Source organism: Dendropsophus ebraccatus, chromosome 14, assembly GCF_027789765.1.
Source record: "Dendropsophus ebraccatus isolate aDenEbr1 chromosome 14, aDenEbr1.pat, whole genome shotgun sequence".
Taxonomy (NCBI): Eukaryota; Metazoa; Chordata; class Amphibia; order Anura; family Hylidae; genus Dendropsophus; species Dendropsophus ebraccatus.
The window spans coordinates 26,525,418-26,548,555 of NC_091467.1; the positions used below are offsets into that span (position 1 = coordinate 26,525,418).

General features: G+C 46.2%; 1 protein-coding gene across 1 annotated transcript; it reads right to left on the reverse strand.

Annotated features, from left to right (window-relative positions):
* Nucleotides 1-931: 931 nt before the first annotated feature.
* On the reverse strand, nucleotides 932-21,955 carry CASC3 (CASC3 exon junction complex subunit). The gene is made up of 13 exons (XM_069951945.1): nucleotides 21,604-21,955; nucleotides 17,964-17,991; nucleotides 16,299-16,336; nucleotides 14,292-14,438; nucleotides 14,058-14,209; nucleotides 12,187-12,366; nucleotides 11,443-12,104; nucleotides 9,492-9,553; nucleotides 8,824-8,932; nucleotides 8,620-8,718; nucleotides 6,555-6,769; nucleotides 6,316-6,438; nucleotides 932-3,784 (listed from the first exon to the last, which is right to left on the reverse strand). The coding sequence occupies exons 1-13, from the start codon at nucleotides 21,784-21,786 to the stop codon at nucleotides 3,743-3,745; spliced, it is 2,040 nt and encodes a 679-aa protein (XP_069808046.1). The 5' UTR covers nucleotides 21,787-21,955; the 3' UTR covers nucleotides 932-3,742.
* Nucleotides 21,956-23,138: the final 1,183 nt, after the last annotated feature.

Here is a 23,138-nt window from a genome sequence, read left to right on the forward strand (position 1 = left end):
CCAGCTAATCAAATGCAGATCTTCGGGTTCGGATGGACTCTAACCCGAACCCGGTTTGCTCATCTCTATTTGCTGGTCTAAAATTAGGCCACGCCCCCAATTGCCCCATTAGGATTCACTAAGAGGGGCACACCTCTTAGTGAATCCGGCCTGACCTGCACCTGCCGTACGGTGGGCCTTCCAATCTATACCTTCTCATGGTAAATCTGGCTTAGCAAATCTGCACCTTCTTGCTGTCGTACGCCAGGGTCACAGCTTTCGTAATTGTCCCTGTGTGTTTTTATTCGGTGTGCTATGGCTGAAGTAGGCTGTGTGTGTTTCAGAGAGAGGTAGAAACTAAAGGGGTATTCTGGGCAACAGTGAAAAATCCAGGTGGTAGTGTAGCATCGCGGCTCATGGTTCCCTTGCCGGGCTCCTGATTCTGTGATGTCACGGCCCCATTCAGAAATGCTCGCTCAGCCAATCAGTGACTGAGGAGGGGCACAGCTCCAGTCACCGCCTGGCTGAGCAGGTAGTTCCTGTGGGGCCGTGATGATTCAGGAGCTGACTAACCTGGGCCTATGGCTGACCTATATATCATTTGCTTCTGGCAGTGGTAGCAGTTTTACTTTGTGTATGGTGAATAGTTTGTAATGAATTCTTTAGGACATGATGGCTGGAGACTGGCTGCATCCACTGCACACACAGAGGAGGATTTGCTTTATATCTTTGCCTTATTCACTCAGAAGGCACCCCAGGATCATGTAGGACATTAGGAAGAAGCTACTGAGTTGGAGCTGTGGCTTACTGACTCCACAGCCCCACTTTCAACCCCTAGAGCTGACTGATCACTTGCTGCCATATCAGATCTCCCCCACCCCCATTATTAATATACGGGTATGTAAGCAGAGGGGGAAAATAAAAAAAAAAAAAGGGGCAAAACAGTCTAGTATGAAATTCGGAGACAATCTCCACAAAGTTTTATTAACTTAGAATTATTCCCAGTTCACAAAAAATACAGTTTTTTAACTTTTAAGAAAGCAAACACCTGCACAGAAAAAAAAAAAAAAAAAAAAGATAAAAAAAAAAATCATAAAGCCATCACAGTGTGTTTAGGTCAAGAACAATTCAATAACATAACTATGCAGAAGAGGGAACAAACAGAATGGACGACACGTCCAGTGATTTCTGATATACTTCTAGGCAACAGATCAGGTGGAGCACATGACTTGTAGGACTCTAGCAAGGAAGCAGTTAACACTCAAAAGCTACTGTAGCCTAGATGGGCCAACACGAAAATGTAGTCATTGCACCATTTCATACCCTAATAGCATGGGATATATGAATAACTAGTGATGCCAAGATACAGCCTTGGTCAGCCATATTGGAACCTGGACTTTTACATAAGGCTATTGCATATATAGGAAAGGTCTAATATAATGTGATTATCGGAATGACTGGCGTTATTACAGGGGAAAGGAGAAATACAATATATCAGTAAGTGTTGTCATAGCAACCAACAAGATCACCATTTTAATTATTTAAAAGAAAAAGTGGAATCGGATTTTTTTTTATGAGCAATACTTTTCCTTAGAATGTTATTTTCCTAATGTTATATCATTTATAGGGAAACTTAAGGTGCCTCTACATCTTAAACTAATGTCAGGTGACCTAGTAGCACTTGGCAGTGAAGAGAAGGGTCAGGCGTGTTGGATTTGTACTGCCCAACCCTATGGTTCTGGGAGGGATAAGCCGGTGCCAAAGCTGTCAGGCAGAGGCTTATCCCTCCCTATGAAGGAACACATTAAGGTTTCACAGGGCTGATATTCACGTGTACTGGGAGGTTGATATTGGCCAGACAAATGCTCAGCCGGCGGTTATCAAAAATATATGGGTTATCCAGGATAATAAAAACAAAGCTGCTTTCTTCTAAAACAGCACCACCCTTGTCCTCAGGTAGGTACGCCTCAGCTCTATTCATTTTACTAGAACAGAGTGCAATACCACAAACAGAAAGGGTATGTGCACACTTCGGAAAATCGGTTGCGGAATCCGCGACTCGCGGACATCTATGCCTGTGTCATAGACCCCATTCTATGCACGGGCGGATTCCGTCGTCCATCCAAAGAGTGAACGTGTTCATTCTTTGGACGGACAACGGGATCCGCCCATGCATAGAATGGGGTCTATGACACGGGCAGAGATGTCTGCGAGTGGCAGATTTCGCAACAGATTTTCCGTAGCATGCACATACCCAAACTGATGACAAGAAGGTGCTGTTTTCTATTTTTTTCAATCCTGGACAACCCCCTTCAATATGCACCACAGATCTATCCAAGGAAACAAATGGGACAGACAGCCAGCAGTGTGGCATCATTTGCCAACATCCTCTCTAACACGTCTTACAGGCGTGAGGGCACGTATAATAGGAGGGGCAGGGATTCCCTTGCCTTACTAATAGACTACTCCTACCCCAAATCCTGCCCTAGATTATCACTATCCAGCTAAACATGAACCTATACTTTTATTATACATATGTTACATAGATGGATTCCAGCAGCAGAATTACATCTTCTTCCAAGATCAGTTTCTAAGTTTTGGTAGAAAGGAATAATCCTGAAATACCATTATGGTAATAATCCCTGGACATCTGGTTATCATATGACACTGCACTTTGTAAGGAGGTGATGAACCAGGGGAAAGAGGAACCTTTCATTATTGTCATGCTGCCCGAATCACAAGTCATCAGGGCGGTCTCCCATGGCTGCTGCCTGCCCTGTCAGTGAGAGATCTATCAGTCATGACCAGTGGAGCAAGAAGCCGCCAGGCACAGCACCAGTGTCTCAGCTTCTGGTATAGGTAGAATGAAAGTGTTCGAGGAACATCAAAGAACCCTTTATCATCATGAAAAACTAATCCTGATAACTTCTTCCATCACAACAATGATGTAAAAAAACTGAGCCCGTATATCCCGATCAGCACCTGTGCGTCTCTGCAGCTGGGCTCATGTAGTTTGCGTTTGCCTACAATGACCTGCAGCCTGGTTACTACCATTAATGTGCCACTATGGACAGCAATTCAGGCAAGGTAAATAAACAGCGTGTGTTGCCCATTACATGATATGAAGGGGTGGCGCATGACACAGTAATAGTAAAAAGCACCAGAGAGATCCTTGTGTCAAGCACCGCCTCCTGAGCAATGCACTGGACAAAGAAACAAATGTCCGGGTTATTCCTTTAAGAATGAAATCAGCAATACCACAAGTTATAAGTAAACTACAGTAACAGGTTTGGATGGTGACTTAAAAAAAAAAAATATGTTTTGTTACAACTCTATCCAGTAAAATATCTTGGGAACACTTTTTTTTTTTAATATAACCATTGAAGTCAATACTTTTTTCTTTTTTAGCAGCAGTTTCACTTGCGCTCTTTCCAAATAAAAAGCTGTACAAAGACAGAAGGAACTTAGGCACACGGCAAAAGAACAAGGAAAACAAAAAACAAAAGAAAAACTTTCCTTACATATAACCAAACATAACAATATACAATGAATGGTCTATCAACATACCAAAAAAATTACATATTTATATTGGTGAATGGTGCAAGATTCTGGAGAACAGCTTAATGTCAGAATAAAACTGGAGCTGTCCCTCGCAGCCAGAGATTTCTTTAGTAAAAGGTAAAATTAAAAAAACAAACAAAAAAAACACTGTTCTATAATCCAGGAGACTGTTGTGGGTAAAGGAGGCATTTACTACATGAGCTCAGGAGCTGCTCTTCTCTTTCGCCTTCAAGTGTCTGTTTTCCTGCAGGAAAGGATATGGAGACATTTTCAGTACATAACAGATGCTTAGCGCAATGCTCAAGTGTGACAGATTTTTGGCTTCCAGGCCGCACCAGAAAAATCTGCCACAAAACCGTACAATACAAGTTAAAGGGAATTTCAACCCTCTATTCTGAACATACCTGTCTTATGTCTATATATTGAAGCATGTGCAACATGAAAGCTAGCCGTTCTGCAGTTAGAGAATTAAGCAGAGATTTTACTTCGGAAATCATGGAAATACATTAAACCTCCCCCAGTTATGTTTGGATACTGAATAAAGTTCCAGTATGAAACAAAACATTGGGGGGGGAGATTGTAGCTCGTGAACCAAATTGTTCAAAACTCCGAGGTGTTCGAGAATAGGGGTACTACTGCAGTTAAAAGTCTCAACAAGTCTTCCAGTATGTATCAGCTGCTGTAGGTCCTGCTGGAAGTGGTGTATTCTTTCATGTCTGACAAAGTGCTCTCTGCTGCCGCCTCTGTCTGTGACAGGCACTTGATGCGCTTATAGGTCCATGATGCTTTAACATATGCTAACGATTGTGACATATTGTACTTTGTTAGAGGCAATTTTTTTTTTTTGTGTGTGTGTGAAAAACATCAAACTTTATGGAAAAAAAAAAATCATAAAAGGGATTTTATGTTTTATTTCACATTTTTTTCCCACTAGTGTACAATAACCAGTGACCTTCTGACCATTGTTGCAATATACTGCACTATCACTGTAGTGCAGTGTATTGTATACTTAAGCATTAAGCGGACAGAATCTACACAGCCATGGGCAATCGGAAGCTGGGGCCTCGCCGCTGGAATTCCAGTGTAATCCATCCTGTGTAATTGCGGGCAACGATTGAAAAATCGCTTGTGTGTCGTTGATTTAGATCTCACCCTAAAATCATTGTTAATCGTTTGCTGTAATTCTACATTTGTTTGTTGTAGTTCCGCATTCGTTCACTAATCGTTCTGTGTAATCGCACATTGTTCATTCTTTTGCAGGGATCAGAGTAAACGTTTATAGTTACGATTATTACCAACGACCATCATTCTGTGTTATATGGTGAATGATTTCAGGTTAGTGATAAACAATCTTGTTTGCGATCGTTTATCATTAATCTGTAAAAATCGCTTTGTCTAATAGAAACCTAAGTATGGCAGGCTTACACCATCGGAACCTGTGGTTACAAGCCGCTTTAAGAAGTTACATGCCGCTCCGGGTTGTTGCAGCAGGAGATCAGCCGTCAGATCCCGGCGGTGCTGTCAAACACTTATTATGATCCCGCCATAAAAAGCCAATGGGATCAGAATAAGGTCTATTATTGACTTCTGTAAAAAAAAAAGCTGTATTGATAGGCACTAAAGGGTTAAAAGCGGTAAAATGAAAAGTTGCCTATATAAAAAAATAAATAATAAAAAAAAAGCCTTTTTACACTAATTTAAGTCTGAAATTGAAAAGCACAATTGCGGTCACAAAAAATAAGAGCTCACACGGGTATGTAGGTTAAAAAAAATGCAAAAACTGAAGTGCAAAAGTAAAAATTGGCTTGATCCTTAAGGGTTTAAACGGCCAGCATCAACACCGCCAGTTTCCAAACGCGCATCCGAAGCCGTCTGGAATTCCGGATCCTCCCAAAGGGTTCTATGGGGCTGGGATTCCAAACATTCACTTGTCCCACAATTTGCAGGCCTATTTTCCCTATGGATCATTAAATCTATCCAGATTTCCTGATAAGAAATTCAGATAGATTTACCTGAAGTGTGCATGGGGCCTGAGAGTTTTCTTGCAGTCTTATGTCCACCTCTTTAGCTCCAGCCTGCATAAGACTGTGAGAACATTGTCACCACCTGTCAGTAGAGCAAGTGTAGTCAGCAGGCCTCCGTGCACCCAATGCTGTGGATCTGATGCTACAGAGTTCACGGCCGATTTTAGACCGGACATACACCTTCAATAACGGTTGGCCAGTAGTTACCTCTCCTATTCTCCCCATACACATGAATGCTTGACACAGTTTAACGTTCTTGTTTTCTCTATGGGGAGAGGAGGGGTAAGTCACAGGCAGACAACTATGGCGGCAACTTATCTCCCCCAGGTAGGAAAAACCCACTGCACCGAATTTTTCTCTTCACTGACATCTGTTGGGAAGAGTCAGGTACCTGCCATATGAGCTGAACCCAGCAGTGTCATTCAGCAGTCTTTAAGGTGTATGGACACCTATATGTTGTGCCCAATGACTGAAAGAATAATGTGAATATGAAACGTGATTTTCCCTGTATGACTTCCTCTATAGGGGTTGGTTAATGCACACAGGCTTTGGTACTGAAATCAGCATGGCATTAAGCTGATGGCTATAGTTCAGCTTCATAGACCCCTAGATATAAGAGCTAATGATGTGGCCAACCATATAGTTACCCTTTATAGGCAGCTGCAAAGAAAACACAGTATTGAATGCCAGTCGTTCAGTTTAATGAATTATGGACTCAGTGGCAGATTTGCCCCCCTCTTAGGCACTTTACCTCTGGTGGTGGTGGTTTTATAGTTACTGGCTGTGACGTGCGCCGTGGTGGTGAAGGCTTGGGCTGAACTTGTTGCTGTACAGGGTTATAATACGTTACCCCTCCATACACCTGCGACTGAGCCTAGAGAGGTAAAGAAATAAAAAAAGATATCACACTGCAGTAACTATACATAAAGTGAACTGTATTACTTAGTTTGATTTATGCAATCTAGTACTGTACATATAAGAAGATCTTACCTGCGTATTGGGGTACAAATGAGCTGGTGGTGGAGGAAGGGCTCCTGGGGGATACGGGTAAGTTGGATTTCCAAAATTAATGACACTAGGGGGAGCAGTAAAGTAGGGAGGAGGTAACAGCTGTTGGGGAGGGGGCTGTCCAGGGGGGATTGAAACTGGGCCAGGGTACAAATTTGGGGTAGACATTGGAGCAGCAGATTGGTGTGGGTGCAAACCTAAAATAGAGAATATTGATCCATATTACCATTACTGCGCAAGACACAAAGCAATAAGTTTAAGTAGTCTAAAACATCTATATCATCAGTGGCTCGGACTCCAGCCACACCAAAAAGTAGTTTTATAGAGCAAGGACAAAAAGATTATACATATCAAGAAACGGACAAAAAGTTTAGTGCTTGCTTTACATGGCTACATGTTTACATGGAACATAAAATGGCATTTAAAAGGGGTTATGGAGACTATTTTTTCAGTGTACTTTGCTCAGACTAGGATGAGCACACAAGCCGCAAGAGGCTGCTGAACATGCAGAGCGGGGACAGAGCCGATGCCGGAAGCCTGCAGTAATGTGCAGTAGGAATGTATGTCAGCGGTTTGAATTGTTCAGGTTGGGGAGTGGATGGCTGCAGGAGGAGGCTTTATTTTAAAGACTATGGACCCCGATTCCTGTAGTAAGAGGACGTTCGCAGTAAGCAAAGCACTCAAGTCCATTCTATTCCTGGTTCCTACGTAGAACACAGACTCCTTGTTTTAAATGTGAGGTCAAATATAACTACTGATGTGGAGATGGAGTTCTAGTGCAGTTGCCAAACCACCCTCAAAAACACACCACACATTCAACAGCTTGCCCTATGTATATTCCAGTTTTACCTGCAGAGTCAGCAGGACAGGGCTGCAATCAGCTGGGATTGTTTCCTATCTCTATGTCTCAGGCATTGAACAGCTTTCTGCTGCCACCCCATGGTCCAACATAGAAAGGGAGCTGATGGCGAAAATTATACCTTTGCTCATTTTCCACATTTTAGACAAATTGCGTCAGTCTGATCTGTGGGAGTTAATTTTGTTTCCTTTTATATGCCATTAATGTGATTATTTAGACTATGAAGCTCTACAGATTCCATTGAATTGCAGCTAAGGTGAAACTGCCAAAGTGTTAGGGCTACATCCAAATGTCTGTAAGGCTGACCATGGGCGCAGACCCACAGCTATGGGCAGCACTACAGATGTGTATCCACAGACTGTGTGATTTGTACTAGGACCTGTCAGGATTTTTTTTTATGGCATGGATCATAAACATATAACAGCTACAGGCGTGTGAACAGAGCCATCCAAATGAATGGGTCTGTAAGTCTGTCCACTACTGCAGACAAACATTATGTGTTAATGTAGCCTAACAATTTTCCCTAATCTGTAAAAAAAAAAAAAAAAAAAAAAAAAGACAAAAAAAACCCAAAACACTCCTTCGGCTGTCAGAGGGCATGATGGTGGAGATGTAGTTTTACGACAACTGAAGAGTCACAGGTTGGAGAACACTGTGTTAAAGGGGAACTCCAGGTAGAGGTTAAAAAAAAAAAAAGAAACTTCTGCAGAAGTTGGGGGGGGGGGGGGGTTGCTCTGTTTTGTGTTTCTGTCCTTCCTGGTTTGGCATTTCCCAGAATCCAATGCTTTCCCTCATGTGATCATCACAGCCCCCACCCAATACAATCAATAAAATTAGTGCAGCAGGTGCTTCTGGCCGGACAGAGATGGTGAATCAGTCAGGCGATTGGGTTATCCAGCCGCGCCTCCTGTGACATCACGCTCTGCCCCCTGTATGCATCATCAGCAAACACACACAATGTGAGACAGACATGGAAGATTTGTCTCCTGGGGGGGGATAGCAGCAGAAGCAGGAGACAATGTGGATTGGCACAGGTGCCATTTTTTTTCACTTCCTGGATTTCTATCAGCTACCAGTGTGACAGAACCGTACTAGTACAGTAATACATTGTATAGACACATCTATATAACTTTTAATAGAAAACAAGTTTTTCTTATCCGGAGTTCCCCTTTAAGGGATGGAAGGTACCTGGGTGAGGAAGGTGCATTTCTTGCTGTACAATCATCCCTTGTGGGGGAATAGAAGAAGGACTTTCTCCATGAGTGTATATTGGTCCCTGGAACTGGACTATAGAGGGAAAAGAAAAGATGATTGTAAAATTTGTAAGACACGTGAAGAGATACTATAATAATTGATTAAAAAAAAAAACAAAAAAAAAAACACATTACTCACGTGGGTCGTAGTAGTGTCCTTCCATAAGGCTGATGTGCATGGGAGCAGGGTCTGGCACTGGTCTCTGACGCTGGGAGGAATACCTTTTAACACGTCCACCTTGAACACCCTAGAAGAAAATGAAGGTTACTTGTGATGTTGATAAAAAGCAGTATTTACCTAGCAGTATAAAGTACACATTCCATACATCCAGGTATAGGGTATAGGGTCTGAGTTTGGGTATTCAAAACAGCTGTCAGGCTTGGACTCATTTATAATACAGACACAAAAAAATACAATGTTCTTTTTTGTCATGGGCACAGAAGTCAACGGATAACGTTATTCTGACAGGTAAAAGAGCCTGTGTTTGTTGGCCTGTGTTGATGGCTTTAATCATACATCTAAATGGTGCATTTACGCAGAGATTTACTTGACAGATTTTTGAAGCCAAAGCCAGGGACAGACAGTGAAACAGGGAACAGGTCATAAAGGAAACATTGAGATTTAACCTTTTCTCAAATCCATTCGTGTCTCTGGCTTCAAAAATCTGTCGGATAAATCCCTCTGCACCATTACATCTGCTGTGACTATTGTCTTAGTGCCACTGATTCCTTTAATGCTATTTCTGTTGATTCAAAATCAATTGATTGATATAAAGCAAGCATTTAAGTAATCCGAGCCGGACTTACCATGCCTTCCATGCGATTGTACTGTGGAGGTCCACCTGCCATGTGAATGTGATTTGGAATTCCTGTCAAAGAGTTAAATTAAAAAAAATACATAAAAAAACAAAACACAAATCAGTTTATTAGGGTAAATTTCATTACAATAGTTTACACTACTAAACTTTCCCCTTCTCAAAGACACAATGTACTATGCAAATAGCAGAACGGCAACTTTATATTGTACAGTCAAGTGTACTGAGAACAATTACTCAGGGGCTTTGCTCTACTACAGGCTGCCATGAAACATACTGGCAATGTGCAGAAGGCATTAAACAGGTATTTCAGTTTTCCCAAAATCTTCATACAACGTTTTGGGGCTGTAAGGGGGGGGGGGATATACAATACTACAGGTCCCGCTTAGGTCCACAGTATCTCCCGTTGCAGTTCGATTTAGTCTATGGCTGGTAGTCTCACTTCAACTTCCGAGATGAGAAGTCAAAGCAAGGCCTGCCCACTGCATCTATCACTGGACACAGCAGTATCATGTGCTGGTCACTGACCGGCTTGGCCAGATCCTGCTCCTGCCTGCTTTCGAGACGAGAGGTTAAAGGGGTTATCCAGCACTACAAAAACATGGCCACTTTTCCCCCTCTCGTCTCTTAATTGGGTGGGGTTTGGAACGCAGTTCCATTGAAGTAAATGGAGCTTAACTGCAAACCACACCTGAACTGGAGACGAGAGGGGGGAAAAGTGGCCATGTATTTGTAGTGCTGGATAACCCCTTTAAAATTACAAGCAGTGGTAAACCCAAAAGTTGCAGCAAGGTGAGCTGCGGGGGACCAAGGGTAGGTAAGCCCCGCTTTTTGTTTTTGTTTATTCCACAGCCCCAGCATTGTATAAAGCACCCCTTCCAGAAGCAAGATCAGGTATGAGGAATGCATAGGAGCTACCAAGGGATGGATAACAATTCTATGCTTATCACCTGTTTGTCTTGGGAGTCTTCAACACATCAATATGAGTAAATAGTATTGTATTGCCCCCCAAAAGTTATACAAATCACCAATATACATTTATTATGGGAAATGCTTCACTTCCTGGATAAAATGGTGATGTCACTTCCTGGATAACATGGCAATTTCACGACCCGACCCCCAGGGCTGTGTGGGCTGTGGCTGCTGGAGAGGATGATGGCAGGAGGACACAGGGCACTGAAGGGACACTGAGCATCCCTCTGCCATCATTTTCTCCAGCAGCCACAGCCCGCACAGCTCTGGGAGTCGGGTTGTGACATCACCATTTTATCCAGGAAGTGAAGCCTTGATGCAGTAGTAAGTGCAGGAAAAAACACTTTATAAGCATTTCCTGGTGATTTGTATAACTTTTGGGGGGCAATACAATACTTTAATAAAAATGTTCGTCAGACTTCTATTTAAAGGTGTTTGGCGAGAGTCTAGCATATGAAAATTGTTGCAGGAAATGTTAATGGCTATAACTTGTGTGTAAAATCCACTGCCAAATTCATAGAAAATCCCTTTAAAGAATCACTGTCAGCATAGAAAATTTTTGACATGTCAGAGACAAGTTTTGATCTGAGACAAGTTTTGATCTGTCTAAGTCTGAATCTTCAGACCTGAATCGATCGTCAGAACGAGCGGCGAGAAGACCGCACTGCAGCATGGTCTGCTCAGTGTCAGCATAAATCAGTCGAGCCCATAGACTTACATTATGAACCTGACTGATCACATGACACTTAGCGTGGCCTTTTCCCAGCTCGTTCGGCCAGTTGGTACAGGTCTGAACATTCAGTCCCGGACCGTTTAAAACTTGACATGTCAAAAGTTTATGGTGAAAATAACACTTTAAGCAACAGAGAAATTGGTCACTGCATCCAAGGCTGTGACTCTGCAACATGTCACACATTCAGCCTACTAGATATAACACCTGATACATAAATCAACTATATAATCCCCCTTACCACGTGCAGAAATGTAAGGCGACTGTCCAGGACTCCAGTTTTGATCTGAAATGTTGACCTGTGACATGTCCTGCTCCAGTCCAGTCACACCGCCCTCTACAGGAGGTTCCCAGCCACTGGGTTTCACTACAGGTATTGGAGGGGAGGGCTCTGGAACCACTTCAGAAGGCATTTGAGGAAGAGGAGGTGGCGGTAAGTCTGGGAATGTAGTGTCATCTATGCTTTTTCCTGCTTCTCCCCCTTTAATTCGACTCCTCCTGGCTCTGGAATAGGACTTTTTCTCTACAGGTCGGTCAGGAGGTGGAGGCGATGGGTCCTCTACTTGTTTCTCGGTTGCTGGTTCAGCTTTGTTTTGCACTTCATTAAAGCTGTCATTGGGATGTGGCAGAGGCTGCTCTGTGCTTCTCCCTCTGTATCCACCATACTCCTGTCTTCTCTCTGAAGTAGAATGCGGTACAGCGCCATCTTCTTGAGGGTAATTGGCAGGTCGATTCTCTTTGTATCCTGGCCGAGAATAGGTCCTATTAGGGGGAGCTCTGCTGTTATTGGGGGTGCTACGATTGTTGTAGGTTCTCGGGGGAGGAGCAAAATTAGCCTCTTGGTAACGATTGGAAGGTCTCATAGGCTTCTCCTCTTGGTCTTCCCTCTGAGGACTGCTGTACCTGCAAAGGGTATTGAATGAAATTCCTTACTATAAAGCCTCCGGTTTGAAGAACAAAAGAGAACAAAGTTAAAAAAACATACCTTGGCTTTCTTGGTCGACGGGTACGAATCTCCTCTGGATTTTTACATGAACGGATGTCATAACCGTACATAGCTATTAGTTCATCCTTAGATTTTGGAGCTTGCTCATCTTCCCGAAACCGATCGTGCTCCCACCGACCCTCATCCTTCCAAAGTTTGCGCGGGTGGCGTCCCTTTGGCCTAAAATACAAAGTTTCCAGTAGTGACGTTCATATTGCTTTCACACAGGTGATTGGTAATCCCATCTATACGGTGGTAAATCGTGGAGCAGCATGTGACCATGGGTTCTCCACTGTGCCTGCATAAAGGATGCAAAGGGAGATGCATGCAGAGGAGGACAAGGCCGCTCCTTGCAATATAAAGGAATTTAACAATAAAGTAGCCCAACTTGTGATCACATGTCTGTGATATACGGTCCGTAAATACTTCCCCTCTTATGGGACTCCCGTATACAGGCCGTATACCACAGATGTTTAAAAGCAGCCTTAAAGCGAATGTACCACTACGTACATCATGGTTTTTTTAACACATGAACAGACCGGTACCAGGAAAGGCATGACAGTGTCGCGGCCCTTTTTTTGAACCACCGCCTGGTTCGAGCGCACGGAGCACCAGTCTAATCCCGAGCACCATCCCAGCATGAAGCAATGACCCCCCCTGGTGTAACAAGGCTCTATTAGAATTGATGGAGCCACGTCACAAAAGGAAGGGGGAGATCATTACACCAGAGAGCCATTGCTAAATGCCCAGGCCAGTGCTCCAGAATAGACCAGCGCTGTGCGCAGGAATCGGGCGGTGGTAAAAAAATAAATAAAAAATAAAGGACAGCGGCACCGGCATCCCAGCGCCGGTCTATGTAAAAAAAAAGAAAAAAAAAAAAAAGAAAAAAAAAAAAAAACCATCTACCCAGTGTTACATTTGCTTTAAACAGTATTTATAAGTCTGCCCCACTGACTTAGGGTACTATTACACAACGATAATCAGCCCGATTCGGCCGATTATCGCTCCGTGTAATAAATACAATCATTGTGTAAATACAATCGTCAGCCACGCACCGCTATTACACGTAGCAGTGCACGGCCGGCGACTGACGATATACATTACCTATCCAATCTCCAGGGCTGCTCCTGCGCTCCGCTTCTTCCTGGGTCCTGCGCGCTCTAGCTTCAGAGCGGCCTCTCAGCTGACAGGTCGCTCAGCCAATCACAGGCCAGGGCAGCCCTTGTTAAACGATTATCGGGCCGTATAATAGGCCCAGTAAACGAGAGCCGATCTAGCAGATCGGCGCTCGTTTACAGTTATCGGGTCCCTATGGGCCCGTGTAATACTACCCTTACACACAAAGACTAATGCTCACTGATTTAAGCAGGAGCCAGCCTTTCATTTCTTTATGGGGATCTCCCGACTGATGATGTCAGAGAATAATTGGGCATATGGAGTTTTCTGCTACTTAATCTATCTGTTCTTGGGAGGATAAGCCACTGCTGGATAAGCCTGGCAGTGACTGAGCGTTTGTGATGAGTATTGGGAAAAATCGGGAGGAATAGCAGCTATCTTGTGTACGGCTACTTTGTTGACCTATCAGTAGAGATGAACACAACTATAGCATGCTCAAGTCTGATCATTCAGCATTTGAATACCGGTGGCTGAATTTGGATGCAACCATAAGGAGTCCTGTAAAACACTGATACAGCAATAGGCTGTATTCATGTTTTCCTGGACTCCATAGGGCTGAATCCAACTTCTTCAGCCACCGGTATCTAAATACTGAAGGCTGGGACTTGAGCATGCTATAGTTGTATTCATCTCCACTTCTCAGTAATTAATGGACAGTAGATAAATACGATATGTTCTACGCTGTGTGCTCTCACCTCACTTCTTCGTCATTTGTGTGTCCACGCAGGTCATGCTCAAAGAAGAGTCCCTTGCGAGGAATATAGGCTGGATTCTTCCTGTCTTCATCATCATCCAGCTGTTTCTGAGACTTCTTGCTGGTTTTGTTCTCGTCTGGTTCCGTGCTCTCCTAGAATATGGACAAAATATAAACTACATAGAAAACACTAACTTATATTATAATGGTAATAGATTACATTAGGATTTATCACCTGTCCATCCCCGCTTTGCCGCTCCCCCGTCACCGCTCCCTTTGACTTGGGCTTTTCCTCTTTGGGAGCAGGGGTCTCAGTGGCATTATTTTCCGATTTTAAGCTTGTTTTAAGAGCATCGTCTTCACTGTAGCGAGCCTCATCTTCCTTCAGGGTAAAGTGAGAACGTTTTTTTTTTTAATGCGGGGCAATTTTCCTACTTACGGCAATGCATGAAAATACATTAAAGGGGTTATTCAGCGCTACAAAAACATGACCCCTTTCTTCCAGAGACAACACCGTTCTTGTCTCCAGGTCAGGTGTGGTTTGCAATTAAGCTCAATTCACTTCAACGGAACTGAGCTGCAAACCCCGCCCAATTTGGAGACAAGAGCGATGCTGTCTCTGGAAGAAAGTGGCCAAGTCTTTGTAGCGCTGAATAACCCCTTTAATCGTGCTGTTTTCTACACAGAATCAGACACCTGCTTAGCAATGGAAACTGCAGACAGAGGATAGGTCTGGCTTTGGAGGTCTAGCAGCTAATAGCATGTACTGATAAATGTAACAGTACGGAAGGTAGAAACCACGTACCCAGAGCTACAAAATTCAACGGATTTAAAAATTGTTGGCTTTCAGCACTGAGCCCTCTATGTCCGATAAGGCAGAAAAGACGTGTGTGTGAGGGGGTAGAAGGCGTGCATGCTGCAGCTTGGCGTAGCATCCTTTAGGGCCCTATTACACAAAGCAATTATCTAAGGAATTAGGCCCATTCGGGCAGATATCACTTTGTAAAATAAAGAAAACGACCAGCCAAGGAGCCTATGTTTGGCCGATTGTTGTCTTTAGGCAAATTTAACAAAATTAGCCACCAACCCATCGTTATGTACAATAGTGATGTGTGGCTAACGCGAGGGAGCAGAAAATAATAAAGATGTATGCTTACTAGAGATGAGCGAACCAGTTTTGGGTTCGAGTCCATCCGAACCCGAACTTTCGGCATTTGATTAGCTGGGGCTGCTGAACTTGGATAAAGCCCTGAGGTTGTCTGGAAAACATGGATACAGCCAATGACTAGAATGACTATGGTTTTCCCACAAACCCTTAGGGCTTTATCCAAGTTCAGCAGCCACTGCTAATTAAATGCCGAAAGTTCGGGTTCGGATGGACTAGAGCATGCACGAGGTTCGCTCATCTCTAATGCTTACCTGTCCACACTCCCTTGCTGTACTCCTGGCTTGTTTCTGAAATTCCCGGCTCATGGCAGCCGCCACCGACACTTCCGAACCAGTCTCTGAAGCGACAGGCCACTAAGCCAAACACTGGCCGCTGCGTTTGTCTGTCTTGGCCAGTGACTGGCTGGGTGGTCTGTCACTTCAGACTGGTTCGGAAGTGTCGGTGGTGGCTGTAGGGAGCGGGGAATCCCACAAACAAGGCTGGAGGACACCAGGAGAATGTGGACAAGTATATCTTTATTTTTTTACAACTTTATAGCAAGGGCTGCATGGACATTGCTAACAATGTCCATACAGCCCTTGCTGCACGATAATGGAGCCATACAATAGGCTCCATAACCTCATGCATTATAGCAGCTAGCTAAGATGTTAGTGATGCGTTGCTGACGAGTTTACAATTTCTAATTAACACCGGCAGAATTGTGAATGCAGCTGTGAATCACACAATAAATATGTAACTTATTATATCTATGCAGAAGCGGTAAAATAATGTCTGAAGATGTCCGAGTTTTCCAAAGAAAATATAGACCATGAAAATGCCAATTGGCGGGGTGCTTACCCCCTTCCCATTCAGAACATATGAATGACAAATGTTCATTTCATGGATGAGGAGAGATAGCTGATGGCCGAACAAATGATCAGCAAGCAGATACCACATGTACAGTGCAACAGGGAAGGCAAAGATGGACCCAACCCCACAGCTGTACGAGCTCCTGAGAAGAGGTTATAAGTGGACACAAGTGGTGTATCTTGCTGTATACCTGCTTATCATATACAATGCTTCTGTGATACTTACTTCGGATTCCTCAGCACTCTCATAGTCCGACAGCACAGCTGCAAGTGAGGGGGATAAATATATATACACATGTAAGTATGCGGATGTAAAGGCAGGAGAACATTTACAATCAGTACAGGGCTTTGCTAGTCCCAACCATTAACACTCACGCTGAGCAGAGTCTCAATAGAAACGCAGCTGCAGGACTGGCTGGCAGAAATGCCAAGCTCTGCTACACAAAGAGGCAATCACATAAGATAAATGGACTCTTGTTCAGTCATGCAATCACTGCCGATTCTGTCATGAGCCCCTCGGTGAGCCAAAGTGGAGCAACGAGAGGAAAGAAAAGTTTAAGCCAATTTCCCTTATTCCATTAGCTTGGTGATGTTGATGACATGGTGCAATATATGCCATGGAAGAATCTTACAGGGGGCCAATGAGACAGGGCATAAAAGTGAGACAGGGGTCTGACCTTTGTGAGGGGCCTAGGGCCACAAAGCAACATGGCTCTCTATAGAGAGGAGAGGGAAGTGTCAAAAAAGCCAAGAACGCACCTGCACACTCATCTATATAGAGAGCAATGCTATTGGCTTGCTCTTTAACCAATAACATAGATTAAAGGAGGAGTCCAGTGGAAATTTTTATTAAAGTATTGTATTGCCCCCCCCCCCCCCAAAGTTATACAAATCACCAATATAAACTTATTACGGGAAATGCTTATAAAGTGCTTTTTTCCCTGCACTTACTACTGCATCAAGGCTTCACTTCCTGGATAACATAGTGATGTCACTTCCTGGATAACATGGTGATGTCACTTCCTGGATAACATAGTGATGTCACTTCCTGGATAACATAGTGATGTTACGACTCGACTCCCAGAGCTGTGCGGGCTGTGGCTGCTGGAGAGGATGATGGCAGGGCGATGCTCAGTGTCCCTCCAGTGTCCTGTGTCCCTCAGTGTCCCTCTGCCATCATCCTCTCCAGCAGCCACAGCCCACACAGCTCTGGGAGTCGGGTCGTGACATCACCATGTTATCCAGGAAGTGACATCACCATGTTTATCCAGGAAGTGACATCACCATGTTTATCCAGGAAGTGACATCACCATGTTATCCAGGAAGTGACATCACCATGTTATCCAGGAAGTGAAGCCTTGGTGCAGTAGAAAGTGCAGGGAAAAAAAGCACTTTATAAGCATTTCACGTAATAAGTGTATATTGGTGATTTGTATAACTTTTGGGGGGCAATACAATACTTAAATAAAAATTTCTGCCGGACTTCTCCTTTAAGGACATAGACCCCAGTTGTATGAGGAGGTTAATGCTGGTTGTTCACCAAGAAACTGCTCCAAACAGGTCATCACAGAAAAAAAAGCACAGTTGCTTTCTTTGTTTTTACAAAAACAGCACCACACACCCAGGTTGTGTGTGGTATTACAATTCAGCTCCATTCACTTTAATGGGACAGAACTGCAAAACCCACACCCAAACCGAGGACAGTGGTGGTGCTGTTACTGAAAGAAAGTGGCCATGTTTTTCCAAGCCTGGATATCACCTTTCAGAGGCACGGACATGGAAGTGCTGGCACATGATAATACGTTTTACCAGGCAGACAAGCGCTCTACATTTATATATTGTGTATTCATACAGTCACAATGCACCATACACTAGTGATATGGACACTCACCATCACCTTCTATACCGTCCTCACTCTCCTGCAAAGCCAAAGGGGGAAAAAAAAAAAAAGGTTAATAGAAGTCTTCCATCACAACCTATACCTCACATCTATCCTGCACATAAGGGGAAATTTACCCCAAACAAATCACAACACCCTTCATTGTGCAACAAAAATAATACATGCCCTCAGGATATAATCGCCTGTGGATTTGCAGTGGCAGTTCTATGAGAAACAACAGATTTCATTCACACACAGAGAGATGTGCCCATGCAGGCATATGGCCATGTCGCAGATTTTCACACCACCGAGCTCGGGAGCTCTGCGCGCCTTATACACTGCCAACCTTGGGAGCCCTTACTCCCCCTTTACACACCACAGAGCATGAGCGCTCTCCTCCCTTACACACCTCCAACCTTAGGAGCCCTCACCCCCCTTACAAATAGCCGAGCTCGGGAGCCCTCAGCCCCCTCCTTAGGGCCCTATTCCACCGGACGATTATCGTTCAGATTATCATTAAATCGTTCGAATCTAAACGATAATCGTTCGGTTGAAATGCAGTTAACGATTAACGACCGAACGAGAAATCGTTGATCGCTTTATAGACCTGGACCTATTTTTATCGTTGCTCGTTCGCATTGAATAAGACGTCGTTCGGTCGTTCGCAATAGATACGATCGCAATTACGATCATAAGTAACGATTATCGTTCCATGGAAATGAGTGAACGTTTTCAGGTCTTTCGTAATAGCGGTCGTTTGAGATCGTTAACGATTATGCGAACGATAATCGTCCGGTGTAATAGGGTCCTTACACACCGACAAGCTCGGGAGCCCCACCCCCTACACACCGCTGAGCTCGGGAGCCCCACCCCCTACACACCGCCGAGCTCGGGAACCTTCCACCCCTTACACACCGCCGAGCTCGGGAGCCCCACCCCCTACACACCGCCGAGCTCGGGAGCCCCCCCACCCCCTACACACCGCCGAGCTCAGGAGCCCCCCACCCCTTACACACCGCCGAGCTCGGGAGCCCCACCCCCTACACACCGCCGAGCTCAGGAACTTTCCACCCCTTACACACCGCCGAGCTCGGGAGCCCCACCCCCTACACACCGCCGAGCTTGGGAGCCCCACCCCCTACACACCGCCGAGCTCAGGAACTTTCCACCCCTTACACACCGCCGAGCTCGGGAGCCCCACCCCCTACACACCGCCGAGCTCAGGAACTTTCCACCCCTTACACACCGCCGAGCTTGGGAGCCCCACCCCCTACACACCGCCGAGCTCAGGAGCCCCCCACCCATTACACACCGCCGAGCTTGGGAGCCCCACCCCCTACACACCGCTGAGCTCAGGAACCTTCCACCCCTTACACACTGCCGAGTTCAGGAGCCCCCCGCCAAGCTCGGGAGCCCCCCCACACCTTACACACCGCCGAGCTCGGGAGCCCCCCCCCCCCCTTTACACACCGCCGAGCTCAGGAGCCCTTCCCCCCCATCCTTACACACCGCCATGCTCGGGAGCCCTTCCCCCCCATCCTTACACACCGCCATGCTCGGGAGCCCTTCCCCCCCATCCTTACACACCGCCATGCTCGGGAGCCCTTCCCCCCCCCATCCTTACACACCACCATGCTCTGGAGCCCTTCCCCCCATCCTTACACACCGCCGTGCTCGGGAGCCCCCCCCCCTTTACACACCGCCGAGCTCAGGACCCGCCCCCCCTACACACCACTGTGCTCAGGAGCCCTTCCCCCCCATCCTTACACACCGCCGTGCTCGGGAGCCCCCCCCCCACCCCTTACACACCGTTACAGCAGAATGAAAATCCGCTGAGAAAATTTAAGGCCATAGGCTATATTACCCTCAAACTCACTACGCATGGACCCAAGACCAGTCTGTGACCGTACACACACCGGGGGAACACGCGGGGTACACACACCGGGGGAACACGCGGGGTACACACACCGGGGGAACACGCGGGGTACACACACCGGGGGAACACGCGGGGTACACACACCGGGGGAACACGCGGGGTACACACACCGGGGGAACACGCGGGGTACACACACCGGGGGAACACGCGGGGTACACACACCGGGGGAACACGCGGGGTACACACACCGGGGGAACACGCGGGGTACACACACCGGGGGAACACGCGGGGTACACACACCGGGGGAACACGCGGGGTACACACACCGGGGGAACACGCGGGGTACACACACCGGGGGAACACGCGGGGTACACACACCGGGGGAACACGCGGGGTACACACACCGGGGGAACACGCGGGGTACACACACAGGGGGAACACGCGGGGTACACACACAGGGGGAACACGCGGGGTACACACACAGGGGGAACACGCGGGGTACACACACAGGGGGACTATATGGAGTACACACACCGGGGGAACACGGGGTACACACACAGGGGGACTATATGGAGTACACACACAGGGGGACTATATGGGGTACACACACAGGGGGACTATATGGGGTACACACACAGGGGGACTATATGGGGTACACACACGGGGACTATATGGGGTACACACACAGGGGGACTATATGGGGTACACACACAGGGGGACTATATGGGGTACACACACAGGGGGACTATATGGGGTACACACACAGGGGGACTATATGGGGTACACACACAGGGGGACTATATGGAGTACACACACAGGGGGACTATATGGGGTACACACAGGGGGACTACGCGGAGTACACACACAGGGGGACTACGCGGAGTACACACACAGGGGGACTATATGGAGTACACACACAGGGGGACTATATGGAGTACACACACAGGGGGACTATATGGAGTACACACACAGGGGGACTATATGGAGTACACACACAGGGGGACTATATGGAGTACACACACAGGGGGACTATATGGAGTACACACACAGGGGGACTATATGGGGTACACACAGGGGGACTACGCGGAGTACACACACAGGGGGACTACGCGGAGTACACACACAGGGGGACTACACGGAGTACACACACAGGGGGACTACACGGAGTACACACACAGGGGGACTATATGGAGTACACACACAGGGGGACTACACGGAGTACACACACAGGGGGACTATATGGAGTACACACACAGGGGGACTATATGGAGTACACACACAGGGGGACTATATGGAGTACACACACAGGGGGACTATATGGAGTACACACACAGGGGGACTATATGGAGTACACACACAGGGGGACTATATGGAGTACACACACAGGGGGACTATATGGAGTACACACACAGGGGGACTATATGGAGTACACACACAGGGGGACTACGCGGAGTACACACACAGGGGGACTATATGGAGTACACACACAGGGGGACTATATGGAGTACACACACAGGGGCACTATATGGAGTACACACAAGACGTAGTCTATGATTTCCGCGCTGGACGCCATGTCCGACCAGGTTGCGGTTACGCAGCGTACATCACCACTATAACACTTGCTGACGTACCCGGCTACACCGCTGCACCACAGACATGGCGGCTACCACATACACTCCTACAGAGAAGATGCATGGGGGGGCAGCCATACAAGTGTGAGGTCAGAGGAGTGACGTCATCAGTGCCCTCCATGCTCAGGCGGCCTGCTATACTCACACACTCTGACTCCTTCCCGTCCCTGGCCGCCTCGGCTCTCTTGGTAGCCGGTTCCCGGCCCTCGGTCCTGGCAGGCTGTCCCGTCCGCTCTGCCGAGCCCGTACTCTCACTCCCGGACTCCTCTTCCTCCTCCTCTTCGCTATCCTGGGACGCACGTCTCCTCCGCCGCCTCCTGTCCGCCATGTCGGTGAGGAGAGAATCCGCGGGGTTGCAGAGGAAGAACTACATTTCCCGGCGTGCAACGCACTACACGGAACGTTTCATGGACTGGGAGGAATACTACACGTCCCGGCGTGCACTGCGCGAGGCGGTAGGACTAGGAAATCTCGCGATGCTATGCGCTTAGCGATGTTATATTGCAGCGCTGATATGGGACTGTGCGTGTTGTCCCTTTGTGAGCGATGACGTAAGCGTTCAGTGGGTGTCTATATCAGCTTGGTCTTTTTGGTTGTGTTGCCATGGCAATAATGTTGAACACGTGAGGGGCGCCATTTTGTAGGCTGTACTAAAAAGACCTAGTGCCGCGTTCCCTAACCTGTGTTACTAAACTACAACTCCCATCATGCCTAGAGCATTTTTACCCCAGCCTGTGGCTCTAGTTCAGGGATGGAGAACCTTTGCCCTCCCTTTGTTGCAAAACTACAATACCCATCATGCCTGCACAGTCAAACCTTTGGCTTTGGCTGCCCAGGCATGATGGGAATTGTAGTTTTAAAAGGGAGGGCTGTAGGTTCTCCTTCCTTCCCTGCCCTAGTTGTTGCTAAGCATAACTCCTATCATGCCCTGGCTTCATAGAATCATAGTCTTGCAAAACTACAACTCCCAGCATACCCTGACACCTGTGCAAATTCCTCATTGGGTAAAAGTAGATTGGCGCCATTGAATGAGGGCGACATTAAAGGGTTTTCCAGTGAAAATATTTTTCTTTCAAACCAATTGTTTTCAAAAAAGTTATATAGATTTGTTATTTACTTCTATTTGAAAATCTCCAGTCTTCCAGTACTTATCAGCTGCTGTATGTCCAGCAGGAAGTAGTGTTTTCTTTCCAGTCTGACACAGTGCTCTCTGCTGCCACCTCTGTCCATGTCAGGAACTATCCAGAGCAGCAGAGGTTTTCTATAGGGATTTGCTGCTGCTTATTGTGGCAGCAGAGAGCACTATGTCAGACTGGAAAAAAAAAATACACCACTTCCTGCGGGACATACAGCAGCTGACAAGTATGGGGAGACTTGAGATTTCTAATTAGAAGTAAATTACAAAGCTATAACTTTCTGAAGCCAATTGATTTGAAGGAAAAAGATTTTCGCCAGAGTACCCCTTTAAATGTGCCTAACCAGTGCCATATTCTCAGCAATCTCTCAATATAGCGTGCTACCTTAGGCTTGCTAGTGCCAACTTTTCTAGCCTTGTTACTGTTTTAAAATTGAAAAAAGGAGGCTATTTACTTTTATAGGCTATGTGCACAGCGTAAAAGTACAATGTGGAACACTGCCTATTCTTTTATGGGATCCCGGCCGGAGCATATACTAAGAGTA